The sequence below is a fragment of the Dama dama genome, chromosome 10 (genome assembly GCF_033118175.1).
Source record: "Dama dama isolate Ldn47 chromosome 10, ASM3311817v1, whole genome shotgun sequence".
Lineage (NCBI taxonomy): Eukaryota > Metazoa > Chordata > Mammalia > Artiodactyla > Cervidae > Dama > Dama dama.
Genome location: NC_083690.1, coordinates 2,127,735 through 2,154,618, shown reverse-complemented (window position 1 = coordinate 2,154,618; position 26,884 = coordinate 2,127,735). Strand labels below are relative to the sequence as shown.

At 58.9% G+C, this 26,884-nt stretch overlaps 2 protein-coding genes across 2 annotated transcripts; both read left to right on the top strand.

Annotated features, from left to right (window-relative positions):
• The first annotated feature begins 10,139 nt into the window (after positions 1-10,139).
• On the top strand, positions 10,140-19,208 carry PGAP6 (post-GPI attachment to proteins 6). The gene is made up of 13 exons (XM_061152412.1): positions 10,140-10,296; positions 13,761-13,938; positions 14,021-14,213; positions 14,689-14,816; positions 14,983-15,251; positions 15,330-15,649; positions 16,033-16,123; positions 16,204-16,327; positions 16,708-16,844; positions 17,232-17,410; positions 17,485-17,631; positions 18,390-18,506; positions 18,789-19,208. The coding sequence occupies exons 1-13, from the start codon at positions 10,182-10,184 to the stop codon at positions 19,083-19,085; spliced, it is 2,295 nt and encodes a 764-aa protein (XP_061008395.1). The 5' UTR covers positions 10,140-10,181; the 3' UTR covers positions 19,086-19,208.
• Positions 19,209-19,351: 143 nt separating this feature from the next.
• MRPL28 (mitochondrial ribosomal protein L28) lies at positions 19,352-23,021 on the top strand. The gene is made up of 6 exons (XM_061152413.1): positions 19,352-20,553; positions 20,730-21,027; positions 21,583-21,735; positions 21,992-22,126; positions 22,215-22,301; positions 22,633-23,021. Exons 1-6 carry the CDS (start codon positions 20,279-20,281, stop codon positions 22,738-22,740), a joined length of 1,056 nt encoding a protein of 351 aa, XP_061008396.1. The 5' UTR covers positions 19,352-20,278; the 3' UTR covers positions 22,741-23,021.
• The last annotated feature ends 3,863 nt before the right edge of the window (positions 23,022-26,884 follow it).

Here is a 26,884-nt window from a genome sequence, read left to right as displayed (position 1 = left end):
GTGGCCAGACAAAGCAAAATAGCCATCACAAATCACAACACAGAACAGAGTTAAAACACACATATAAACCTGGCAGTCCTCATCAGACACTCCCTTAAATACAAGAATACAGTCTCTCAGAAAGCCTTCTATAGAGACACAAAACTTCAGATGTCTTCAAAGATTTCAAAAGGAGGAAAGGAAGCCAGGTTGAAAGGAGGAGGAAGAGGAGGCGGGAAAGGGGGGCAAAAGGGGTGGACTTACAGACGTCTCCTGCCACCTACAGACACCCAGGCGTTACAGGACTTTTCCCTGGGCTTCCAGAAAAGGGAGACCAGAGACAATGCCGGCACACACACAAACACGGAGAGCTGAAGACAAACACATGGACAGATAAACGTCGGCCGACGACACAGCGCTGGGTTTTCGGGCCCCCTGAATTTTCTTGCCCCCCGGTACAAGGTTTACCTTACCGAATGGCGTCCACTGCTCACCAGACTCGGGATCAGGAGAGGAACTCTCCTTCCCGCAGAGCCGGCTGCCTTCCAGCGCGCTCGCTGGCCTCGGTCTTGTGCTGGCTGGAACGTCCAATCCGTTCCCCCTTTATAGAAAGCTTTCTCCTGTGCCAGATACCTTCCTGCCTCTCAGCAGGGCCTCGGATTTACACTGGACTTTCCTGTCCTGCCTGAGCACTGGTGCTATTATTTATCCTTCCCCTCTGTCCTGGAAGTGTTCTCTTTCCCTGGTCAAGGGATCCCGGACGAGCCCCCAAATGTTATGCCCAATGTCTGAATCCCCGAGCAGGAAGAGAGAAGGCTTCCAAGACAATGCAACTCGTAAAAAAGGGAAGTTTATTGCTGACTCGAGTCAGGGCTTACTGCCGCAACCAATGCAGTGGTGCAGGGTCAGAAAAGCCCTGAGCCCAAGCTGTTACACAAATTTATAGGGTGAGCATAAGCAGTTGGTAGCTGGCTTAAACGGATTGGTTACATGTTTGCAAAGTAATCTTATTGGCTCAAACCTTCGCGGGCTTTTTTCAAACTTGGGCGTTCGCGGGCTTTTCAGCTTTCCCCTGATAGGTTCCCTTTTTCTTACTGGGCGCATATTGATTGGCTGGCTCCAGGTGGCCTGATGGGGGTAGGGAATCTTACCATTTCAGGGGAAATCTAAACTTAGGTCCGGGCTGCCTGTCATGGTGTTAGCCCTGGTAGCCTCACATTTTTTCCCTAAGCATTCATCTAGAACGTTTCCGATTACAGGGTTTATACTTAAATGTCCCGTACATAGTCTTCTTGCCTCAATGGCCTAACATTCTCACTCTAACAAAAATAATGTTCCACAAATCTCAGGTATAGTGTAAATTCTTTGGACAATAAAACAATACATGGGAAGGATCACAGTAACATGTTTAAAGTCCACGTAGGAATGTGCCCATGAGGTGAAAATGTTGTCTTGAGTTGAGACAGAAGTTAAATTCAAATTCACGTTGATGAGGCCAAGCAGCAGGAGTTGATTGTGCGGCTTCATCCTGAAGGGGATCGTCCGGGATCTTCTTTTCCTTCTTCTTGAGGATGGTCTTAGTCTCTTGAGGATCAATGTGGTCCCTCTGTGCAGTCCACTCAGCGTTTTCTGAGTCTGCGTGGTATGCTCTATTTACCCTCATATGATGGATCAAGGGACAATACCTGCAACTTTAACTGCAGTAGGAGTAGTTAGAATAACATAAGGGCCCTTTCACCAAAGGGCTAGCAAATCATGTTTCCAATCTTTGACCCATACTTGGTAACCAAGTGTAAACTCATGAATCTGTTCCCCAAGGGGGAATGGCACCCTTTTTTGTACAAACTTAGTTACCCAATTTATTACCGTACCCAGTTCCATCTGCTGTGAAATCCTATCCCCCCTTACCTGAGGCAAATTTGTTGACACCTGTTTTATTATGGGAGGAGGCCTCCCATACACAATTTCGTATGGAGAATAGCCTTGGGACTGTGGGGTCATCCTGAGTCTGAGCAGAGCCATCGGAAGCAAGTCCACCCAGGAGCAGTCAGTCTCTCTGACCCACTTGGAGAGTCTCTTTAAAGTGTGTGGTTGGTTAATTCCACCATCTCAGAACTCTGGGCCTATATGCAGTGTGCAGTTTCCATTTGATGTTTAAAGTTTTGCTTACTTGTTGTACTAAATCAGCTACAAAAGCTGGGCCATTGCCTGATCCAATGCTGGTAGGAAATCCAAATCTGGGAGCTATTTCCCTAAGCAGGCACTGGGCTATTTCTGATGTTCTTTCAGTCCAGGTAGGAAAAGCTTTTACCCATCTCGGGAACGTACATACCATGACCAGCAGGTAACAGTAGTGTCGGTGAGGTTTCATTTCAGTGAAGTCCACTCCCAGGTGTTCAAGGGGCAGCGTGCCTTTCAGCTGAATACCCAGAGGTTTTTGTCTGAATACCTGAGAGGCAGCGTTAACCTGTGAGCAGGCAGCATGGCCTAGGTGGGTCGCTTGGTGTGTTTGGCTTATCAGAGTGTGTGCCAGCTCCTCCAGTACCAATAATTTGCCACTTGGCAATTCCCACCATCTCTTTTCAGTCTTGATGGCCCCTTCCGCTTTGGCTAACCTGACAGCCATTGTCCTTGTTTTATCAGGCTAGTGCCATCAGTATATAGGACCCAATTAGGGCCTGGAACCTTGAGCCCTTCTTTAAAACAAAACCCAGATATCTTACCTCCTCTTTGTAGATCTGTGCCTTCTTCTTCGACACCGGGTAACCTGCTTCCATCAACAGCTGGAACAGTGCATTTGTCCCTTTCCAGCATTTTTCCTTGGTCTCAGGCAGCCAGCAGCAGGTCATCCCCGTATTGTAGGAGCCGACATCCATACTCTTCTGGATGGAATGAGTCCAGGTCAGAAGCCAAGGCTTCCCCAAAGGTGGCTGGGAAGTTTTTAAACCCTTGTGGGGGAGTCCAGATGAGCTGTTGTTTGGTGCTCCTGACTCGATCTTCTCATTCAAAGGCAAAGATGGGCTGTGACTTGGGAGAGGCAGGTATAGCTTGGGCGGGCCAGATCCTGGAAGTGTTGGCCAGAGGCTTCCATCACTGGGAGCGGAGCCTGCCAAAACGGTGGCTCTACGACCTCCGGGAGAGCTGGCGGAAGAGCAGCGGCTGCTGGAGTAACTTCACCTGGCCCTGGATCGGGCATTAAGGCGGCCTCCAGTCCTGGTGAAGCACTGGGAGGCAGGCGTGTCATTATCCAACATGGGGGAGGGGTCAGGTCATCCCCGTCCAAATCCTGTAGAATTTCCTTTTTTATCATCAGTCAATTTTTGTGCCATTAATGTTTTTCCCTTTCCCTTCTGGATACAGAACCTTGTCCAAGTAGGAGGGTCTCAAGCTAACCCTAGCCATGAGTCAATAGATGGAGATTGATCCAGGTGTCCTGGCTCTCCTGTGACTACTGTATAGACTGCTTCCACTATTTTTGAGTTCATGGTGTTCTCTGGTGGCCATCCTACTCCCATAGGGGGGCATTTGACCTCACAGAGTATGTGGAGGTCGTTAGGCTTCATCTTCACCCCATAGTCTCCTCCTAATCCCTTCTTATTTTTAATCATGCACTCCAATACAGTTGCCTTAGATTCACTTCCCCCCATCTTGCTTACCTTCTCAGACCTTCTTCTACTTTTCCTTTTCAGTCTGTCTACAAAGTTCTCAGTACCCTATGTACTTCTGATATTTCCACTCAGTGACACTTAAATTGCCATTCTGCCTCCTTCCTAATTGGGGTGAGAAGAGTCTTACCTGCCAGATCCCAGAGGGAGAAGGGGGATCGGCATGTCTTCACCCGCCAGTCAGCACAGCCGAACCAGAACATCACATGGTCCAAGACTGTTTCTCCCTTAAAGTCCATTCTGCCTTGGTGGGCTTGATCAGGTGCGGATGAAAACACAGATGGGTTAAATATCCCATGTCCCAGGCCATCTCCGGAAAAGCCAGTTCATACTCACTTCTGTATCCGCCTCCTTCTAGCCTAACACTTCCGAGTGGGTCAAGAATTTCACAGCAGACGGGACACCTCCTGGGGGAGGGCAGAATATGAGCATACAAGGACCAGTTTCCTATCCTAAAAATCCCCTGGTGATCGCTTGGTAATAATTTTCCCCGAGATGGCGTGGACACACCTCCTGAATGACCTTCACAAATTTCCTTCCTAAACCCTAGCACACTCGTCGACCTGTGTACCAAGCAATCGCCGCCTGCCTATTCCAGGCTCCTGTGGGTCCCTGCTCCTTCTAGTCCCTCCCAGGGGGATCAGGCCCCCTCTTCCACCCTGCTGGGTGGGTTCCTCCTCACCTGAGCGTTCAGTTCCCCTGCTGCCGTCCACTACCTGCTAAAATGAAAGGTCCAGGCGTTGAGAAGCAGAATCCTTCCAGACGGGCGAGGCGCCTTCCCCCCTCTAGGAGATTCACACTACAAAGCCTCAGGGTGGCCTCAAAGTGAGGAGTTTCCCAGCCAATGCACCAAATGTTATAGCCACGCTTTCTGGGAAACAAACTCACTCAGAAGGACAATGCAGATAGTGGAGTGCAGTTTATTACACCGGCGGGCCCAAGGCAGAGTCTCCTCTTAGCCAAGGACCTGGACCAGCATTTGTGAAAATCTTTTATACCCCATGTGTACGTGTCCAAACCCACCACCCCAAATCCCTGGAGGCTTACAAAGGAAGGGTAAATACAATCACAATAACCCCATCATTCACGTGTTATGTGTTCAAACAGTTAATACTCAATAAGCCCGTGGTTACATTCCAACCAGTTAATAACCGATAAGCCTGTGGTTACTTTCTGATAGATACTGTCCGGAGGCAGGGGTGATTAGTGTCTGTTTTCTCTTAGGTGATGAATAACCTGGATACAATCTTCAAGGTTCCCCTGTCTGGAGGGGGTCTTATCTTTCCATTGTCGTTCCCACAGGCACTAAGCAGAGAGTTCAGAGTCCACTGGAGAGGTGGCCAAGCATGATCAGCACGGACAGGCCTCAGATGGAGTCAAGGCCCTATGAATTCCTTCTTCAGGCCCCGCGTGTCTGGGTGCCCTGGTCTAGTTCTTGCTGACACGTGGAGGCACTGGGAGAAAGAGAAACCACCCGCATCCCGGCCCCGCCCACATGGGGACACTCCGCTTCCTGCCCGAGGAAGCCTGCAGTGGGCTGAGCTGACAGGACACTCCGTCTGTAGAGCAGGGGACTCCTTCCAGCCTGGGCCTGGCACACAGGAGGAGCCTGGGCTGAACTGGGGAGGGTGGGGGAGCAGGGGCGGGGGTACTGAGGGCCCCAGCCTTTCCCAGTGTGCCCAGGGCTGAGCGCCCACCTCAACTGGAAGGTCCGCGGTGGGAGCGAGGCCGGCTGGCGGCTGGCACTGGGCCCAGGATGGCGGCACTGCTGGCCTGGGCTAACCGGGGAGGAAGGACGGAGGGGAGACCTGAGAGATGAGGCAGGCGGGGGGCTGCAGGAGGGGCAGGCAGCGCTTTCTTTCTCTCCTTTGTGGGAAATACCTTTCCCTGGGCGGGCGGGCAGGCGGGCAGCCGTCACTCAGCGCACACTCATGGAGCTGGCGAGGGCCTCTGAGGGTGTTCCAGCCTGGAAATGGGCTGTATCCAGCAACTCGGTCCATAAAACCAATGCAGGGGACGCAGGTTCCATCCCTGGTCCGGGAAGATCCTACAGGCTGTGGAGCCCCTAAGCCCAGGCTCCGCAACTGCAGAAAGCCCGTGCGCCGCAAGGAAAACCCAGCTGTGGGAAAACCGTGTGAGAATTCCTAAGATATCCAGGTCCTCGTCTATGCACCATCCCCTCACAGAGCCCCAAGGGTCCACAATCGCACACACCTCTGTGGCCAGCGCCCCTGTAAGTGCGGGTCCCCATTTCCAGGACATTTCAGTGTTGCCACCGACGCCTTCAGGAGCTCACAGTGCAGCCACAGAGGGCAAGTTGCCCACTCCCTTGCCCGAGAGAGGACAAGGTGTCTTGTCTTCCCTTGTGGTCCGTGAGCCTGCTAGTGGACCAGCTGCATCTTTCTCATCTTCTCCCGGTGATTGCCAGGGTGCAGGGTGTCTTCAGCGTCTTCTTTCCTTCTGGGCTCTTTTCTTCAGTGTGTGAGTTCCCTTCCTATCTCAGGTGGGTTCACCTCTTATCACTTGCACAGCACATGATTCCTTCTACTTGGCTCGATGACGTGCATCCTTTTTCCTTTTACCCATTTTACAGTTACATAACGCTTTTTAAATGAATCTGTTTTTTAAATTTTTTGGCTGTGCCAGACGTTTGTTGCTGCACAGGGGCTTTCTCCAGCTGCGGCAAGCAGAGGGCTCCTCTCTGTCGCGGAGCATGGCTTTGGGCTTCTCACTGCGGCGGCTTCTCCTGTTGCGCTAGGTCACATGGGCTTCAGTAGTTGCTCCACAGCATGTGTGAATCTCTCTGGACCAGGGATGGAACCTGTGTCCCCTGCACTGGCAGGCAGAGTCTTACCCACTGAACTACCAGAGAAGTCCCATATAACATTTTTTAAGATGTAGTCAAATAAGTAACCTTTTTTCATGTTCCCCAGTTCTTTGTCTTAAGAAAGGCTTTCCCATACCTGTATTCTAAGGGACGTATTCTAGGTTCCTTTTAATATTTTTATTGTTTTATTCTTGACAGTTGATAACCTCAAATTTCCCACGTACTATGAGGTAGGATACAGAAACCTCCTACCACAGGGCCTGTTTCCATCTTCAAGTGAGGCCCCCAGGTGGGCCTTTTTTTTTTTCCTTTCCTATTATAAAGACTCTTGTTACTTAGCAGAGATCTCCGATTCTGGTCCATCTGTAAATTCCCCAGCCCCCCAGCTCCCCACCTCAGAGGAAGCACAGACACCTCCCCTCCTTTTTTTTTTTTTTCATTTTTTTAAATTTTTTATTAGTTGGAGGCTAATTACTTCACAACATTTCAGTGGGTTTTGTCATACATTGATATGAATCAGTCATAGAGTTACACATATTCCCCATCCCGATCCCCCCTCCCACCTCCCTCTCCACCCGATTCCTCTGGGTCTTCCCAGTGCACCAGGCCCGAGCACTTGTCTCATGCATCCTACCTGGACTGGTGATCTGTTTCACCATAGATAGTATACATGCTGTTCTTTCGAAACATCCCACCCTCACCTTCTCCCACAGAGTTCAAACGTCTGTTCTGTACTTCTGTGTCTCTTTCTGTTTTGCATATAGGTTATCGTTACCATCTTTCTAAATTCCATATATATGTGTTAGTATGCTGTAATGTTCTTTATCTTTCTGGCTTACTTCACTCTGTATAATAGGCTCCAGTTTCATCCATCTCATTAGAACTGATTCAAATGAATTCTTTTTAACGGCTGAGTAATATTCCATGGTGTATATGTACCACAGCTTCCTTATCCATTCATCTGCTGATGGGCATCTAGGTTGTTTCCATGTCCTGGCTATTATAAACAGTGCTGCGATGAACATTGGGGTGCACGTGTCTCTTTCAGATCTGGTTTCCTCAGTGTGTATGCCCAGAAGTGGGATTGCTGGGTCATATGGCAGTTCTATTTCCAGTTTTTTAAGAAATCTCCACACTGTTTTCCATAGTGGCTGTACTAGTTTGCATTCCCACCAACAGTGTAAGAGGGTTCCCTTTTCTCCACACCCTCTCCAGCATTTATTGCTTGTAGATTTTTGAATAGCAGCCATCCTGACTGGCGTGTAATGGTATCTCATTGTGGTTTTGATTTGCATTTCTCTAATAATGAGTGATGTTGAGCATCTTTTCATGTGTTTGTTAGCCATCTGTATGTCTTCTTTGGAGAAATGTCTGTTTAGTTCTTTGCCCATTTTTTGATTGGGTCATTTATTTTTCTGGAATTGAGTTGCTTGTGTATTTTTGAGATTAATCCTTTGTCTGTTTCTTCATTTGCTATTATTTTCTCCCAATCCGAGGGCTGTCTTTTTACCTCAGAGGAAGCACAGACACCTCCCCTCCTGCCTGCTGGGGAGCTTGGTGCTGGAGTCTCATTAAGGTGACCCTCAGAGCGGGTAGGGCTGGGGCGCCGCTGAGCCCAGCCTGGGGTACGGATGGGTGTCAGATGGTAGAGTCCTCAGGGCTCAGAGCTAACCACAGCTGCTGTCCCTTCATGATCTGGGTCAGTACAGTGCACTAAAATCAAAGCTCAGCAAAACCCATAATAGAACCTGGGAGCCCCCAGCAGCCCTGGGTGAAGAGGGCCTGCCCAGATTCCAGAGGAATAAATAAGAGTTCACACCTGGGCCTTTCTCCTCCCTCCTCACCTTGCCTCATCCCTCCCTTCCCCCCAGTCTTCAGTGGCATTGGGCTCCAGCGGTCAGCTTCTCCTCCCTCCTGACTGGGAAATCCACAAGCACACAGACACACACACACAGGACAGACACAGACACACATACACTGAAATTCAAAAAATTCAAACAGATATAACCCCTCCTCCCAGTCCTCAGCCACTTGCTTCCCTTCCTGCACCAACTGCTGGATGCTTCTAGGCATTTTCCACCTTTGAGACACGCAAATTAAACAATTTTTTTTTCCCTACAAAAAGTGGAGCTTTCTGAACACATTATTCTGCCCTTTCCTTTTTTCTGCTAACGGTCCTCCTGCTAGACCATTCCAACCAGTACACAGAGCTTTGGATTTTCAGCCCACTGGATCAGTGTTTATACCATCACAGCATTTGAATCTCCATCTGGGTACCATGATTCAAATGCCTCTTTCCCTCATGACAGGTATCTGGGCGCAGGCCGCACTCATGCAAGCTCAGGCTTCCGCGACCATCTCGGCAGGAAAAATGCACAGCGGTGGCAGGGTGAGGCTCCCAGAGGCTCAGCAAACCTAAGAAAGTCTGGGGGCGCAATCAGCTTTTTGCAGATTTGTTAGGTCAAAGAGAAAAGGCCTTTGCGTGCTTTTCATTTTGCATTTCTCTAAGGAGGGAAATTTGCATATCCTTTGCAGGAATCTTCTCCAGTGGTTTCCTTATCGGTATTGGTAGCTTCCTGGCAGGTGTTTCTCATTTATTTGTAGGAACTCTATATTAGTAATCTCTGTAAGATCGCCTCTTTGTGATGCAAGTCCGTGTCCTCCCTTTTGAGGCTTCCTTTTTGAGTTTGTTGCAGTTTTGCACTTAGCTGAATTTCTCAGTCTTGCCTCTAGTGTCCTGGGTCATATTTAGAAAAGTCTTCGCTTCCCCTGGACGCTAAAAAAGTTTCCCTAAGTTCTCTGGAGTCCCTTCACCGTTTCCTCTTCACGCTGAAATCCTTAATCTGTTGGAACAGACCCCGGGGTCAAGGGCGAGGAGTGACTTCGCACCACCGACAGAAATCGCCACCTTCACAGTCCACAAAATATGTGCAGGAGCCTCTTCATCTTTCCATGGAAGTGTTTTTCACCCACACTCGTAGCGCCTTTGTGGTGTGGCGCGCCGGGAGGCCCCGCCGGGGAGTCTAGATCCGGGAGGCGGGAGCGGCCGCCGGCGGGCCGGACCTCCCGCCGTGCCCAGCCCGCCACGCAGCGACCCTGGTGCCCCTAGACACTTGTGGGGCGCTCTGCGGCTGCCTCGAATCTCCTGCGCATTCCAAGCCACGCCGCACCATTTCTGCCTCAGAACCAAGACCCCCGCGGTCCTCTGGGTCCGGCGCCACCTTCTGCCCCCACTCCGCCCCCCGCGACCCTCTACCGCATCCCGCCCCGCCTCCGCTACTCTGCGCGCAGTGGCGGACCCGCGTTCCCGCTCAGTCCTGACCCACCTCTGACCCATTTTCCCAGAGCGCCCTCTTGATCCGCAGGACGCCCCCAGCCCCGCGTCGCACCCCGCCTCGTGTCACCCTCCCTCGCCCCCTGTCACCGCCCCGCGTCGCCCCTCTGTCCCGCATCCTCCTTCCGATCGCCTTCCACGCGCGCCCCCCGCGCGCAGCTATTCACCCAGCGCCCCTCTCCGCCCGGACTCCGGCGGGGCGGGGCCTCACAGGCGGAAGTGCCCGGGGCGCCGGCGGCCCGGACCGGCCCGGAGGATGGGAGCCCTGGGCAGAGGCGGCGGCGGGGGCCGCAGTGGCGGCGGTGGCTGCCCGGGCGGCGGCGGGGGCGGCCGGCCTGGTGCGCGGGCCGCGTAGCGCCTGGCCGAGCGCGGAGCCATGCGCGGGGCTGGGACTGGGACCGGGGGCGCGGCGGTGGCGGTGGTGATGTCGCTGCTGCTGCTGCTGCTCTCTCGGTCCCCGCCTGCCGCCGCTGGCGACGGCAGAAAGAGCGGTAAGCGAGCGCGGACCCGCGGGCGCCATCCCCGGGGCGCGGGCGGGGGCGCGGGGGGGAAGGGGGGGCGGGTCCGGGATTGTGACTCACCTGGGGCACCTGTGCGCTCACCTGGCAGGGACGTAGGCCTCAGGTCCCCACGCCGTGTTGGGGGCGCACGGCGCCCCCTTGCAGGGCGCCGAGTGTGAGAGCGATCGGAAAGAAAGGACGCCCTCTCCCCCTCCTCTGTGCCCAGGGCCAGGTTCGGCCAGACTGTCCCCTTGGAGCAAGCTCTCCCTTCCTTCCTCCTCCCAACGCGTTCCGGTCGGGTAGGACCTTCGGGCACCAGGGTGAGGTTGAGCGGCCCAGGGGGGACTCTCCTGGGACTCCAAGGGCTGTGGTGGGAGTGCGAGTCCCCAGGAGGAAACCTTGGGCAGTGGGGTTCCTGGACGCCATCTGGTCTGGGTGAGGGGCAGAGTTGGAGAAAGTTGCTTAGATCCTGGAGTCGCAGCCAGGTGCGTGTCATGGCTCCGCCTCTCCCACAGTGACCACTACCCCAGTGCAGTCACCTTCAACAGCTGGCCTCGCTTGTTGGAGGGTGGACTCCCAGTGGTCCCCAGGACGCTCATAGGCCAGAGTGGTTCAGAGAAATGGCCACCTCTGTGCTGTTTGGGAACTTCGGCTCTGGGTGATGAAGGCCCAAGGGGGCGGTTAGACCAGAAGGTGCTGCTGGGCGCCTGGGGGTGCTGAGTAAACTATCTGACTTCGGTGGCCTTGGGCTCTCTGACGGCTTGCTGGCGGGGCTGGGAGGGCCCAGATGCCCCAGGAGGCGGTAGGCAGCTTATCCAGCACAGCATGGGGCTGGCTCCCAGCCCATCCCCCCCCTTCTCTGAGATCTTGCTCCTCCAAGCTCCTGTTTCTCTGAGGGCTGTGCCTCTGGTTTCTGAGCCTGGCTTAGCTTGAACGGAAAGGCAGTTTCCCCAAGGCTGGCCCCTGATGAAAGTGCTCCGCTGGGGACCGCCACCCCTACTTTCTCCTTTTCTTCCTTCTCCCGGGTCAGGGCTAGGTACGGAGTCATTGGAAGGGAGATGGAAAACCTGGGGCAGCCGCTCCCCTCCCGGGCCTGCTGAACTGATCCTGCTTTCTGTGTGATCCTGGCTTCTGGGGTCTCTGGGTGGGCAGGGTCTCCGTACTGGGTGCCTGTGCTGGTTTGGAGGATGTGGGAGAGGAGCCCCTTACTAGGGTCCCCAGACAGGCTCAGGGACTTTCTTTCTCCTACCCCCAACCCTGTGTCCTTGGAGGGGGTTGTGGGCAGAGCAAGTGTGCTTGTGGCTGGTGCTTCCTGATACTGGAAATGTGACTTCCACATCTGGCTCAGATGTGTGAATGGCCTGGTACATTCACCAAGATAATGGAGTGGGCATCTTGGGCAGGGAGGTCGGGGTGCAGGGAGGGGCTGGGTGGCCCGGGGAGTGGGAGGTCTTATCTCTTGTGCACCCTGAGGAGACTTTATAACCACTGAATTGCAGGTGTCCAGGGCTCGCGGGGGAGCCAGAGGACCCAGCCCCTCTCAGGCCAGGGGACTGCATGCCACAGCTGGACCTCTCCTGCCTGGCCACATCCAGCAGCTGGGTGCTCGGCGGCTGGCTGGCTATTTCTCTAAGGCCCTGTGATCCCGTGGTGGTGGTAGTGGGGGGATGGTGCAACAGCCTCAGGAAAAAGTTTATATTAGTTCAGTGGCTCCTAGTCTCTTAGCACTCAGGCCAGAGCTGGCAGTTGGAACCTGGTGACCAGCAGATACCTGGAAAGCCTGGTGCCTATGCTGTGTGGTGCCTACCCCTGCCCAGTCCCCCATACTGGGCTCCTGGGAGCTCAGATGGCTTTGTAAGTGGGCTACTATATCTTTTCAAGGTGCTTCCATGGGAGTCAGGAGGCTGGCTCACCTGCTCACCTGGCCCACCCCTCTCTCCGGGCTTGCTGCTGGGATGGTGTGGGCTGCCACCCTCCCAGTGGGGCAGGGGGAGGAGAGGGTGGTCCCACCCTGCTGTGTTCACAGTGTGTTTCTTCCTGAAGCACTTTAACATCCATTAACCATGGAGGGAGGGGCAGCTGAAGGGAGGTGCTGTCCTACTCAGGCCAACTCAGAGGAAGCTGGGCCCAGGCAGGAGAAGGGACGGTCAAGGTCACTCCGCGAACAAGGCCTGAGCTGGCGGTGGGGCCATGCTTCCTGCTGAGCAGCCCAGGCACCTCCTTAGTCACCCCTGGACACAGAGCGCCTGGGTGTGCCTGTTCTTGGCAGGCCCAAGAGCATTCTTACCCATTCATGGGGCAGGTGGTTATGCCGTGGGCCTCAGACACGAGGTTGTACTGGTTAATGGACTCTCCTAGGAGGCTCCTAATCCAGGGTGGGGTCTCCAGAGACCTTTAGAGCTGGTTTGGAAAGGCTGGTGTGACAGGAGGGGCTTCAGGTGACAACTTGCGGAGTGTGTTGGGGAGAGGAGCCATGGAGGTGAGGGGCTGGGAGACACTGCCAGGACTGGGGAGCTCCGGGGTGGGGCATAGGCAGCTAGCTTGTGTGCTGCCAACTCCTGCTTTGTCCCTGTGCCACTCTGCAGAGGCTTGTGCCCACTGAAGCAGCCGCTCCAGCCTGGGTGCCCCCCCCCCCAACACATACACAGGGTCTCTGCTCGCCTCCTGTCTGGGTGAGGACGGACAGCGGCTCTTCCTGAAACCCCAAATCATGGCCTGAGCAGGCAGCCACCCTCTGGACCTGGCCGCCCTGCCCTGTCCGCTGCAACCAGGACCAGGGATCCCAGCACTGGGGAGACTCAGGGGAGGTGGGGTGTGTCCTGGCCTCCAGAGCCCAGGGCAGATGGGAGGAGGGATGGGGCTCCCACCTTGACCTCTTCCTGTGCCTTTCATCCTCCATCCCTCAGCTCCAGGTGTGCCAGGGCTGCGGTGGGGGGGTGGGGCCCTGGGGGGCTGTGAGCAGTGTGGAGAGATGCAGCCCTCTGAGGGGGGCTCTTCCTGCTTCTGAGGTCTGAGGCACTTGACCTCATGTTGACCCAACATGTGATTGGTGTTGGGGCCTGTGGGACTTGTTGATTGGGGGTGCCTGGTGGGTGGGATGCAGAGATCTGGGGGACTGAGCCTGTGAGTTGGAGGTTGTTGGCAGGGCTGGAGGGGTTAGGAAGATGGATGTGCAGACATGGATGAGAACGTGATTCTTTTTTTTTTTTCTTTTTAGAACGTGATTCTTGAGTGAAAGCTTCCGAGCCCCAGCCCTCACCAGGGGATCGGGGGCAACAGTGACTTTTCCCAGGTTGGGGGTGGTGTGCCAGGCATCCCAGGGGCTCCATGGCTCCCCTGGCTGCTTCTCTGAGGCCAGGCTAGGCAGAAGGGCCTCCGCCTTCCGCCTTTCTCCGTCTTGTCCCCAGGGGAGGGCTCCCGGGCTCCCTGGCGGCCAAACAGTGCCTTCTCTGCAGACTCCAGGCTGGTGTCAGAGCAGTTTTCCCAGGCCCCGCAGAAGCTGGCCTTCTACAGCTGGTACGGCAGCGCCCGGCTCTTCCACTTCCGTGTGCCCTCGGACACGGTGCTGCTGCGCTGGCTGCTGCAGGTCACCCAGGGCAGCGGCTCCACCTGCAACAACGTGGAGACCACCGTGTAGGTCCCAGCCCGCTCGTTGCCTGCCTGCTGGAGCCGCCCGGGGCCACATCTGAGCCCTCCCTTCTCTCCCTGCCTCCAGGTATTTCCGCTATGGCGCCCCTCCTGTGATCAACCCACTGGGCACCAGCTTCGCCAACAGCACCTCCGTGCAGCCCTCCTTCCTCCTCAAAATGCTGCAGGGCAACGCCTCCGTCAACGTCTCCTACCCAGCACCTGGGGACTGGTTTGTGGCAGCCCACCTGCCCCCCTCCTCCCATAACATTGAGGTGAAGGTAAGGGCACTCCCTCTGGGGATGGGGGCAGCATCACTCAGGGCACGAATGACTGGTCCCTGTTGTTCGCCTTCTTAGGGCCGACATTGCTCAGGGCTCCGCTGTCCAGCCCTGCCCCCCAACCCCAGGCTCTTTGGGCCAGCCCCGCCCGCTGTGGACCAGTCACTCACCCTCAGTCCATCCATGCCCCTCTAGGCCAGTCCCGCTCCCATCTGTTCTAACCCCTCCCCCCAGGGCCAGCCACACTCCCTTTGGGCCAGCCCCGCCCCATTCGCTTCAACCCCGCCCCCCTGGGCCAGCCTCGCCCCTTCTGCTCCAACCCCGCCCCCTCGGTCCATCCCTGCCCCTCTGGGCCAGCCTTGCCCCATCTACTCCAACCCCGCCCCCTCTGGTCCAGTCATGCCCCCTCTGGGCCAGCCCCCGCCCCTCTGGGCCAGCACCCCCTCACCTTTCCCTGTCCCTGCTCTTTCCTCAGGACTTTATTCCCACCTGTGCCTACATCTTCCAGCCGGACATGCTGGTTGTGCGAGTGGTTGAGATGTCCATCCTGAAACCTGACGTGCCCCTCCCCCTGGTCCTCCTCTCCCAGCCCAGCTACCTCAAGTAAGTGCAGGCTTGCTGGAGTGGGCAGCCCTGCTGTCCTCAGGGCAGGTGAAAAGGTGGGGGGTCCAGCTCTTGGCCCCCACCCTGGAGGGTGAATTTAAGCACGGGGTCGGGGGGCGGGCTGAAGCTGCAGAACCCAAGCGAGGCCGTGTCCCCTTGGCTGCAGAGTCTTCGTCCCCAAGCACACCCGGGAGCTGCGGCTGGAGCTGCAGGGCTGTGTGTCCAATGGGAGCCTGGGCTGCCCTGTGCACCTCACTGTGGGCTCGGCCACCCTGCCGGGAAACTTCCAGAAGGTGCTCACTTGTAGCGACCCCACCACGGCCTGCCGCCTGCTGCTGCCCTCACCACCCTGGGAACGGTGGCTGCAAGTGACGGCCAAGAGCCTGGCGGGGCCCCGCGTGTTGGTGACATTTAGTGCTGTGGCTGCCCTCACAGGTGGGCTGTGCGGGGAGGTTGCTCTGCCCCCCTCCACCCCCAAGCCTGCCTGCGCTGAGCCCCTTGTGGTCCTGACAGCCTGCAGACCGTGGACTGTGAACCTCCAGCACCCTCTACAGAGCAGCCCGAACCAGAGCAGCAACGCCTCCACGGGCCCGCCGCCCCCGAGCCCCAACACCCAGGACCGGGACCAGAGCGGCGAGGCGGGCAGTGGCCCCTTTTGCCTCAGGAGCTTCCCCGTCCTGCGGGAAGACATGGACGTGGTGTCCGTGCGCTTCCGTCCCCTGGACAGGGTCTCGGTGCTCGTGCAGTCGGACATGCCCTCGGTGATGCAACTGTACCTCAACACGGGCATGGACAGTGGGGGCTCCCTCAGCATCTCCGTGAACATCAATCAGGTACCCTGGTCCTCGAGGTCGGGTCGGGATTGGGACCCAGGGCCTGGGGCTCAGACCTACCCGGGTTGCAAGGACTGCTTAGGCCTTCCTGTGCCCACTTTGCCATGGAGATTGGGTCGGAATGGCCTTTCTGGCAATAGAGTGAGCCTGGCAGGGCATTGGGCTGGCATAGGTGCCAATTGAGAAACAGGAGGCCTGTCCTGGGGGCAGCGGGTCCCTGTCGGCAGGCCTGGGGCTGCAGGGGAGCAGGGGGCTGAGGCTGGGGCCCTTGGCCTGGAGGGGAAGGTCCTGGTGAGCCCCAAGCCAGTGGGAGCCACAGAGAATAGCCCCTAGTACCAGAGGTGAGCGTGAGGTGGAAGCTGGGGACTGACCCTCCCTTCCAGACCGTGATTGCCGACAACACCTCGGTGGTGGCCTGTGTGACCGCCGGCTCGCCCTTCCTCAGCTTCAACACTTCGCTCAACTGCACCACAGGTACTGGCAGGCGCGTCCAGCCCAGGGACTGGTGGGCATCTGGCCGCCTCTGACCGGGCCTTCCCACTCTCTCCCTGCAGCCTTCTTCCAGGGCTACCCCCTGTCCCTGAGTGCCTCGTCTCCCACGGCCAACCTCAGCATCCCCTACCCAGAGACAGACAACTGGTACCTCTCCTTGCAGGTTCTCTGCCCCGAGAGGCCTGAGTAAGTAAACTTGGGGGCAGGCGGCCAAGTGGTTGTGCTCAGGACTGTGGATAGGGCTGCCTGCATCCCAGTTTGGGGGTGACCTGTCTTCCTCCAGCTGTGCCGGGTCAGTTGCCCCCTGCGGGGTCCCCCTCTCCCCCCGGCCACTCCTCCCATGGCAGCTCCGAGAGCGAGGATGCAAGCGGGGACGCTGGTCCCAGCCCCAGGCAGGTGGGCAGGGAGAGGGTGTCCTGGCCTTGCAGAGCCCCTTGTGGTTGCAGTCCTCTGGGGCCCAGGCGCCTCAACTCCGAGTTCAGGTGTCCAGGGCCCTCTGGGAGCTCCAGAGAGGGGCTGGCCAGCAGACCTCCGCAGCCAGCCTTCCTGGGGCCCCTTTCTCGCAGGGAGTGCGTGCAGGCCTCGGTCCTCGTGGACACCACCTTGTACTTGGTGCCTTGCCTGAACGACTGTGGACCCTACGGCCAGTGCCTTCTGCTGCGTAGACACGGCTACCTGTATGCAGGCTGCAGCTGCAGGGCAGGTAGGGACGGTCCTGATGCGCCTTGCGCCTGTGCCCATGGACCCCAGCCCTGGGCCTCTTGCTGGCAGCCACCCCAGCTCGGCCAAGGTTGGAGGGCACCCCGAAGAGTGGGGGCCACCGCCTCCTTCCCCGACCTGCCATGCCCCCCGACCCCTGTGTGGGCTCACAGAGACACCCCCGGAGATGGGACTGCTTTCTGGCCTTGGTTTCCCCTGCCCACACTGGCCTCCGTTTGCCCACACCTGTCCTGACCCGCTGTGGGGTGAGGAAGGGTTTCCTCCTCAAGGCCCTGGGCACGGAGTAGGCCCTGAGGTTCCTGAGCAGCCGCTGCCTGGCCCGGCCCCACCGGCCCAGCCTCGGCACCCACAGCGCCGCGTTGGCCCACAGGCTGGCGTGGTTGGAGCTGCACAGACAACAGCACAGCCCAGACTGTGGCCCAGCAGAAGGTAGCCACCCTCCTGCTCACCCTGAGCAACCTCGTGTTCCTGGCCCCCATCGCCATCTCCGTGCAGCGCCGCCTCCTCCTGGAGGCCTCGGTCTACGCCTACACCATGTTCTTCTCCACGGTAGGCCCGGCCGCTCCCCGGGGTGGGGCGGGGGGAGGCGGGGCCTGGGCTGTCACTCACCGCTCGGCCCCCAGTTCTACCACGCCTGCGATCAGCCTGGCGACGCTGTGCTCTGCATTCTCAACTACGACGCGCTGCAGTACTGCGACTTCCTGGGCTCCGGAGTGTCCGTCTGGGTCACCGTCCTCTGCATGGCCCGGCTGAAGGCATCCCTGAAATACGTGAGTGACCTCTTGATGCCTGCGGTCTGGGTCCTGGGAGAGCAGAGGCCCTTGTGCACAGCCTGTCAAGAGAGACACCAGAAAGGGGCTTCCCGCTGCCCTTGGAAACCTCTCATTCTGACCAGTCGCCTACTGGCAGAGGTGCCTCCAGCTGTGAAGGGACTGTGCTGGCTGCTCGGAGGCTGCCAGGAAAGGAGGTGGTGGGCAGGGTTAGGCCAGGCCCCCATCCAGAGAGGAGGCCTGGAGCCCCAGACCTGGACCAGACCTCCCCGAGAAGCTCCTGGCTCTGTTCCTGGAGTCTCTGTACTGAGGACACTTTGGGGCTTGGCTGCTGGAGATGCAGGCCCTGGACAAGTCCGTGCCTCAGAAACTCCCCTGTGGGGAGCTTTCTGGTGGCCCAGTGTTTCAAACTCTGCGCTTTCACTACCCTGGGCCCAGGTTGATCCCTGGTTGAGGAACTAAGATCCCACAGGTTGTGCAGAAGAGCCAAACATAACAACAACAACAAAAAACTGCATTAGAAATACACCTGTGGATGGACCTGAGGGACCAGTGGATCCCAGCAGTGCGGGAGCTGGGCAGAGCAGGACACAGGGTGCCAGTTTCTGCAGGTGGCCTGGCAGGGGTGATGGGGGCGATGGGGGACACGGGGATGACCAGCAGGCCCACACCGACTACTCCTCCTGGACCTTGTGCCATCGAAGACAGCCTGGCCTCGGGCTCCCGTGACCCCACCATCGTCTCTGTGTTTCGCCCAGGTCCTCTTTATGCTGGGCACTCTGATCTTCGCCATGTCCTTGCAGCTGGACCGCAGGGCCGCCTGGAACACGATGGGGCCTTGCCTCTTTGCCATCGTGGTCATGGTTACCATGTGGGTAAGGAGCTGGGGCAGGCAGGGTTCCTGCCCAGACCCCCTCCCCTGGAAGCTGGGGTATAAAAGCATGGGCTCCCCATACATGCTCACCCCGCGAGGACAGAGTGTGGCCCCTCGTTCCGTCCATGTTCTTGTCCCTGGGTCTGTATTCTCCACACCCGCCGAGGGCTGTCAGCGGCACCCGCAGGGGCCCAGTGTGGCTTAGCACCCCTTGACCCCCTCCAAGCAGCCCACACTCGCAGCCCTGGGCGGCGCCCTGAGATGCGCGTGTGGTTTCCCCCAGGTGTACCGCTGCGGGCGCCGGCGACACTGCTACCCCCCCTCCTGGCAGCGCTGGGTCTTCTACCTCCTGCCCGGCTTCTCCCTGGCTGCCCTGGCCCTCACCATCTATACTTCCATGATGACCAGCGAAAACTATTACTACACCCACAGCATCTGGCACATGCTGCTGGCAGGGAGCGCAGCCTTCTTGCTGCCGCCAAGGGACCAGCACACCGAGCCCTGGGCCTGCGCCCAGAAGCTCACCTGCCACTATGAAATCTGCAAGAACCACCGGGATGAGCTGTACACAGTGACGTGATACGGCTGGCATGGGGGGGGACACCTGCGGCTTTGATGATCTCTCCAGCCAGGGGCAGGACCAAGGGAGAGGGACCCTATGCGGATCGATTTCCAGCTGAATAAAATTGCCCTGCACACTCTGGCTTCCTCCTCCCAAGGGAGGACCACACCCCCAGGTCCCTGTGCCTGCAGGCTGCCAGCTGACTCGGTCCCTCTGCAGGTCTCAGCTGGTGTCTGTAGGGGCCCCTGGGGCCTGGGCCAGGCTACATAGAAACCACAGGTACCATGTGGGGGCAGGCTCTGAGTTATCTTGGCGTGGGGATGGTTGGAGGGAGATGTAGAGTGGGAGTCCCCCACTGCCTGGTTCTCCTGTGAGGCTTTGGTGTGAGACACCCAGGTAAGGCAGAGGAGCCCTGAGCCCGCCTCCCATGGACCTCGGGCTTCTTGACTCCTTGTGCCCTGAATGCCAGCCGGCCTTGGGCATAGATCTACCCCCTGCTGACACACTTGCCATGGGAAGGAGTGACCACACTTACCATGGAGCTGATGGCACTGGGCGTCCGTAATGGCCTGCTGCCATGGGTGGCATGGGGGAGGCTGACTTCTGGCTGTCCAGTCCTCCCCCTTCACTTCTTGTGGCTCTCAGTTTTGAGATGAGCTTCCCAGGTAGGAAACTGCCAAGCAGCTCTCAGGATGCTGGGCCCACAGGGCACACCTTGTCCCAGCTTTGTGTCCCACCAGCCCCTGGGTTCTGAGCCCTTGTCTAGGGAGCATCTCCTTGTATTCCCGGGAGAGCAGGGATGGCTGCTGCCTTCCACCCAACTGCACATTTAGGGAGGGGAGTCCTGGAGACCTGGCTCAGTCTTTCTCTGGTTGTGGAGACCCCCAGTAAGGGCTGCTGTTGGCCCGGCCTCCCTAAGGGGCTGCTGTCTGAAGGGCCCAGATGGGGCCATGGGAAGCTGAGTAGCTGAGCCCAAGGTCGGGGGCACGCGGCCCTCCCACCTCCTGGCATCTTTTCTGAGTCCTGTCCAGGCTGTGGCCTCCCCGGAGGCTTCCTGCTCCTCCAGGAACCCAGCACTTGGCCACCGGAGCTGGCTTATAAAGGGGAAATATTTATATGCAATATTTTCAGGGGAAGATTTTTCAAGACATTTAAAACGTATTTTTCTGTAGCTCTGATTTCACTGTGATTGGTGAATTTAACATTCTACAATGATGTTTCAAGGCAAGAGTTCTTACATAGTTTTCTGCGCTCTTTCCGGGAGGCGGGAAGGTGGGACCGAGATTGACAAGCCCCCGCAGTTGCCGACGGTGCCTAGAGCCGCCGCCTTCTCCGCAGGGAGTTTTCTACCGTCCGTAAAGGCGGGAAAGGGGGCGGGACGAGGCGGGGTAGACCGACAACCTTTGCAGCCAGCCAGTCAGCGGCGGGTGGAGGGCCCGATGCTGCGGCGCGACTTCCGGTTCCGGCGAGGCAGGGATTCTGGAAAGTAGGTGGTGTGGCCGGTCTGGGGTCGGGGTCTTGCAGGGTAGAACCCGGGTCCTGCGTCTGCGGTCGGGGCTGCGCGAAGGGTTGGGCCGGTGGCGGGGATGTTGCGGGAGCGGGGGTATGGTCAAGGCCGCCTCCTGCCGGGCGCGCGTGACGGCGGCCCCGGCCTCCCGCCAGGCTCGCCGCGATGCCCCTGCACAAGGTCCCGGTCGGCCTGTGGAAGCGGCTGCGGCTGCGCGAGGGCATCTGCTCCCGCCTGCCCCCGCACTACCTGCGCTCCCTGGAGGAGGCGCGGACGCCCACGCCCGTGCACTTCAGGCCGCATGGGGCCAAGTTCAAGATCAACCCCAAGAACGGGCAGCGGGAGCGTGTGGAGGATGTGGCCATTCCCGTTCACTACCCCCCGGAGTCCCAGCTGGGGCTCTGGGGCGGCGAGGGCTGGCTGAAGGGTTACAGATACGTCAACAACGACAAGGTGGGTGAGCAGGGCCCGCTGAAGCCGTGCTTCCGCGGTCTCGCTGCCCTGCTCCGCGTGGGCTTTTGGGGCATGTGGACAGTGAAAGGGCGCCCACCCTTACAGGAGAGGGCCTGACAGTGTGGTGGAGACAGCTCCCTCTGAGGTGTCCTCAGGAGTCGAGTCTCAGTTCTGGCAGCCAGGTCGAGTGTACTGATGGGAAGAGCCCTGAGTGTTGAGAAGGGCTGGGGGTGAGGTTTCAGGTCACCTGTCAGCTTGCCGCCAAAGGTTCACCTCGGATCCTGTCTCCTGAGTCTGCTCCTAAGCGGTGCTGCCTCCGGGGCGAGCTTGGGGTTGGGGGCTTTGTGTCTTTAAGGCCTCCCAGGCTCGCGTCTCTTTGCCCTTGGCCCCTTGGTCCCTGGTTTGGAATGACCTGTGAACCACAGGATACAGTTGTGTGTGTGCTGTGTCTGGAATGAAATGCAGCACCGTGGGCAGAGTCTGGGTGGGGGTGGTCCCTGCACTCCAGGGTGTGGCGAGAAGCAGCAGGGCTCAGCAAGCCTCCTGCACTTGCAGTTCTCCAAGAGGGTGAAGAAGGTGTGGAAGCCACAGCTGTTCCAGCGTGAGCTCTACAGTGAGATCCTGGACACCAGGTTCACTGTGACCGTGACCATGCGCACCCTGGACCTCATTGACGAGGCCTACGGGTTTGACTTCTACATCCTCAAGGCAAGCATATCAGCACCAGGCCGGGGTCCCTGGTGAGATGTAAACGGGACCGTGTTCCTTCCTGGACACCCCGGTGGGAGTCAATTACTGTGGACGTGGGAAGCACAGCCATCTCCTTCTCTGTTCTTAGACCTTCCACTCTTCCGACCTGGGTGTGGGGGCTGCCAGCTGCTGGGGGGGAAGCTGGAGGGGCCAGCTGTTGGGGTGGGCGGGGCCCTGCCCTCAGCACCTGGCCCCATGCGGTGCCTCCTGCCAGACCCCGAAGGAGGACCTGTGCTCCAAGTTTGGGATGGACCTGAAGAGAGGGATGCTGTTGCGGCTCGCCCGACAGGACCCCCAGCTGCACCCGGACGACCCCGAACGGAGGGCAGCCATCTATGACAAGTACAAGGTCGGGCTCCAGCCTTTACTGACTGCTCCTCATGGGCCCCCCAGCTGGCTGCCTGAACCTCACTGAGAGCCTGTCTCTGCCTGCCCAGGAGTTTGTCATCCCGGAGGCAGAGGCTGAGTGGGTTGGTCTGACGCTGGACGAGGCCGTGGAGAAGCAGAGGCTCCTGGAAGAGAAGGTGAGCATGTGGGAGGACCGGCGAGAGCCAGAGGCTTGGTGCCGCTGCTTGCTGTGCCTGCCTGGCACTCCCCAGGGTCTGCCCAGTACCACCCGGAGGCCTTTGCGTCTGTCCTTTAGAGGAGTCTGTAGCACATGGTAGCTGCTGCCCCCTCCCTCTGCCTTTATTCTCTGCAGTCCAGCCAGGGAAGCCAGGGGCAGGTGCCTGATCCTGTGGCCCTCTCCCACAGACAGGGCACTATCCTCTGGGTTAGGGGCTGGTGTTTGGTCAGCAGCAGCTGGACTCCCGGCCTCCCCAGACCACCTTATGGTGACCCGTCTTGCCCCTCCAGGACCCCGTGCCTCTGTTCAAGGTCTACGTGGAGGAACTGGTCGAGCAACTTCAGCAGCAGGCGCTGTCGGAGCCAGCTGTGGTACAGAAAAGAGCCAACAGGACGTAGCTGCCCGGGGACCTGGGCCTGACGGCCAGGCTCAGCACCGTGGACAGAGCCTGGGGCCTGGGTGACAGCCGCCCATGGGCAGTGGGTGAACCCATGGCTGTGTGTGCTGGCCACGCAGTTCCTGGGTAGGGTGGGCTTTGCGGAAGCCCCAGGATCCCCAGAGGCCTGGGGCTGTCTTAACTGCCTGTGTGGCTCGCTGCTCCCTCCCCCTGCAGCAGGGGCCCTGTTGAGGAGGATTACCACTCTCCGGGCCCAGCCTGAGTAAAGTCTGAGCCAGGCCACGTGTGTGCTGCTTTGCTTAGAGGATCAAGCTGACTCCCTGCCCAAGTGGTGCCGGGACGCAGCTCAGGTGGGTAGTGGTCCCGGGTGTTCAAGACTTCAGTCTTGTCTCTCGTGGGGGACCCAGCGTCCGGCGAGCAGAGCGATGCTGCCCCTCCCACCGGTGCACGGCCCTGCCCAGGTGGACTGTCCTCCAGAGCCATGCCACGTGCCATGGCCGGGCTTGGGACTTGGCTATATAGGGTCCGCGCCAGCTCGGCCTTTGGCGTGGTGAGCACCCCCACCAGCCCTGGGAGGCGCGGGGGCAGAGGGTGTCCTGCAGGGAAAGCCTCGAGGCTGCAGCTTCTGGCAGCTTCTCCCTGTCATGCCCAAAAGGTGGCCTGTGACGTTGGCGCCCCTCCTCTGCTGACCCACAGCCTGAACATGGCGGGGGCGCTGTGCCCCAGGTAAGAGGCTGGACCAGGCACTTGAGGCCTCTCTTGATCTGAGATTTGGGGACCATGACCCTCTTTGCTGACCTTTACCCAGGAGTCCTAAGCACTGAGGTCCATCCGGGTTTCTCTGGGAGGATGAGTGGGTGCCCTGACCAAGTCCTGTGGCTGACTGGACCACCCAGGAGTACCACGGTCCCCGGGGGGTTGCCGTGGACGTGACACCACCTGGACTGTTTATCGGACAGGAGACCAGAGAGAGCCTGCAGCTGGCTGGTGAGCACGGCTGCAGGAGGGCCCTGGAGACCCTTGGCTCCTGGCGAGGTCATCCAGGATTGGGGGCTGCCTTGGGGTCAGGGCGCTAGCAGGAGTGCCCTGGAGGTGACCAGTCCCTGTCTCCTCCATGGACCTCCAGACCCCATGTGTCCTACCCCTGTTTTGTGATTGGTTTTAATTTTTTAAGAATTTGACCAAATGCTGATGGTGCCCAGCTCTCCCCTGGCCCGGCTCTGTGGGCTGGCGATGTCCAGCCCAGTTATCCAAACCACAGCCCCAGCTCGGTGGACTGGGGGTGCTCTGGGCGGGCCACATTCCCTCCCATGTGCAGGGTCTCCTCCCCACCCCAGCCCGCCAGTCTCCGCCTGGGTTCCCTGTGATGTGTACCCAGAACATTCCCCATTCACTGACCTCAACTCTGGTAGTTCTGCCTTGCCTGCTCCTTCTTGCTCCAACTAAGGCCGTAGCCAAGGGGGCACCTGTGTCATTCCTGGGCCCCCAGGGGACCCTGCACCGGCACAGGGTATGTGACCTGAGTAGGTGGGGGCTGGGCCAGGTATTGGCAGTGGCTGTGGGTTGGGGAGGGGGGACTGGTGGGTCCTGGGAGGCCTCTGCTGGCTACTGGGAGGAGCTTGGCATGCCCTGAGAGGGTCACTAGCCTGCCCGCCACACGGGGCCGAGCTGGCGAAGGGTCTGAGTGCAGCCCTTTTCTGCTGGTATAACAGCAGTTTCATCAAATTCTCCCCAATACCCTTGACTCAGGAGAAGTTTTGCAGCCTTCATTGCAGGGCTGACTCACTCCCCGGCCCCTGGGAAGCCACCCCCAGGCCTGTGGGTTTGGTCTTGGAGGGGCAGTGGTGAGGGGACAGGGACTGCCCTCCACGTGTCCCACTGTCAGTCCTGGTCAGGCTGAGGCCCCCTGAGCTGCCTTTGCCCCCCTCAACCACACCCCTGCCATGTTGCTGTTTGAGCCTCTGGTTCTGCCCTGGCTGAGTTCCTGCAGCTCCTCAGTACTTGCGTTGTACCGAGGAAGGTCAAGCCTGTAGAAACTGGAGCTGCCCTGCACTGGCTCCTGGCCGCAAACCGGCCATGCCCCTGTCTCTGCACCAGCTGGGTCAACCCTCCTCTTGTGTTTCCACGACAGCAGAGCTCAACCAGTATGCTCCCCTGCTGGACTGGGCAGGAGGGTGAAGCATCACGGTGGCTGTGGACTAGGGAGGGGCCCTCGGGGCCAGCCGTGGGGGCCCTGACAGTGTGGCCATCAACACCATGGTGTCCTGAGGCCCTGTTGTGTCCACTGCCTCCTGATGTCCCTGAGTCCCTAGAGAAGGAGATACCCTAGGCCCAGAGGGGCAGGGCCCCTCAGGAGGGTCTCACCTGAGTCCTCCCGTCTGCACAGGGCAGCCTGGGCCCTGTCAGGGTGTGGGGGAGGCAGAGGAGCCGCGGGAGCATCCACAGGCACCAGGACCTGCCCAACCTGCACACCCATCACTGCCCCTTGAGCCAGCTCCCGCCCCCACTGACTGCCCCCAAGGCGGAGCCCTGCAGGGGTCAGAAGAACCTGTACAGGCTGGCGCTCCCTGGCAACAGGCTGGAGCCCTCCCAGCACACCCGGAGCCCCTTTACCAGCCCCAGGGGCTCAGGGCTGAGTCCCCGCCTGTACTTTGCCCCTGGACAGGCTCTGCCTGCTCATGGTTTCCACAGATGGGAGGCCGCAAGGCTGGGGCTGGAAGCTCGGAGACTGGGCAGCGTGGGGTGGGGCTAGGCCAGTGTGAAGAAGTCTGGGATGAATCTAGGGTCCTGGTCAAGCAGCTTCTGGGCCCAGCCTAGCATGCCCTCTGCCTGTTCCCTCAAGTGTGTGAGCCCTGGGTTCCTGTCCCACACTCCCCTTAACTCTGGATCCCTCTGGCTTTGGCAGTGGCCTCCGCAGGGTCTGCCTCAACCTTGGCTCTTCCTGGGGCATGAGGCTCACACCTGCTCCTCCACGCCTGGCCTCTGGCCTCCATCTTCTGCTTGGCAGGTGGGGCTGGGCTGCCCAGGGCTCTCCAGTGGCCTTCACGGGGGCCTCAACAAGGTGGTGCTGACCCCAGCGGCCCATGGAAGACCACAGGCTGTCAGGGACATGGGGTGGGGGTGGCTCCAGGCTGCTCTCTGCCCTGTAATGCCTAGAAGGGCCGGTCCTTGGAGCGATGGTGCGTTGTGTCCTTGCTGGAAAGCTGTGGCGTTGAGACCTCAGGGAAGGCCTTGCTGAGGCCAGCAGACTGGGTACAGGCCCTGGAAAGAGCAGCTGCAAAGGCTTGGGGTTGGAAAGAGTCCCCTGGTCCTGTTGGACAGGCACACAAGGTCTTTGGTGCAGGAGGGCTCTGCTGGGGGTCATGTGAGTGTGTCCAAAGGGTCCAGGAGGGGTTGGCTGCAGAGATGAGGCCGGCAGGCCCTTTGCGGTCCGAGGTGAAGAGAGGTTGGATCTCCCTTGAGGGTGGGGCATTCCCGCGGCTCCCCCTTCCGCTGCCCTCACCCATTATTTTCTCACCAGCCTGGGCCTGGCCTTCAGCTCCTGGTGCAAGCCTGACCTGAAGTCTTCCTCTTAGTAGGGTCTGCATGGACACTGTTCCTGGCACTGCCAGGGTGTCAGGAAGGGCATGGAGTCATTTGAGACATGTCCCAAGAGAGGGACAGGGACCCCTCGCGCTGGACGTGCACAACACACACGCACACACACTCAACGGCTGCTGGAGGAGCAGCCACCACCCAGCCACGTCTGACCTGACCCTCGGAGGGGACCCTGGCATGGGCCCACCAGCGGTGCCGCCTGCTCCCTCCGCAGTCAGGAGTGGCTCGGGGGTGGCGGTGTCTAAAGGGGCTGGTTGCCATGGCTACCATAGGGTTCCGAGGCCGTCATCTGGTCCCTGCCTCAGCCAATCGGCGGTGGAAGCCCGAGCTGCAGCCTAGAGTCACGCTTCTTCCTCGCAGCCACACAGTGGCCAAGAGCAGGGACCCGCTTCCTGGAGTGGCTCAGAGTGCTCTCACGGACGGCCAGGCCCAGCATGGCGGAGCGCGGGCCGGTGGGGCGGGAGCAGGCGCACGGAGCCAGGCAGGTGAGGTAAGCCGGGCGGGCGCATGGACAGACAGATGGGTGGACAGGCAGACAGGTGGACGCG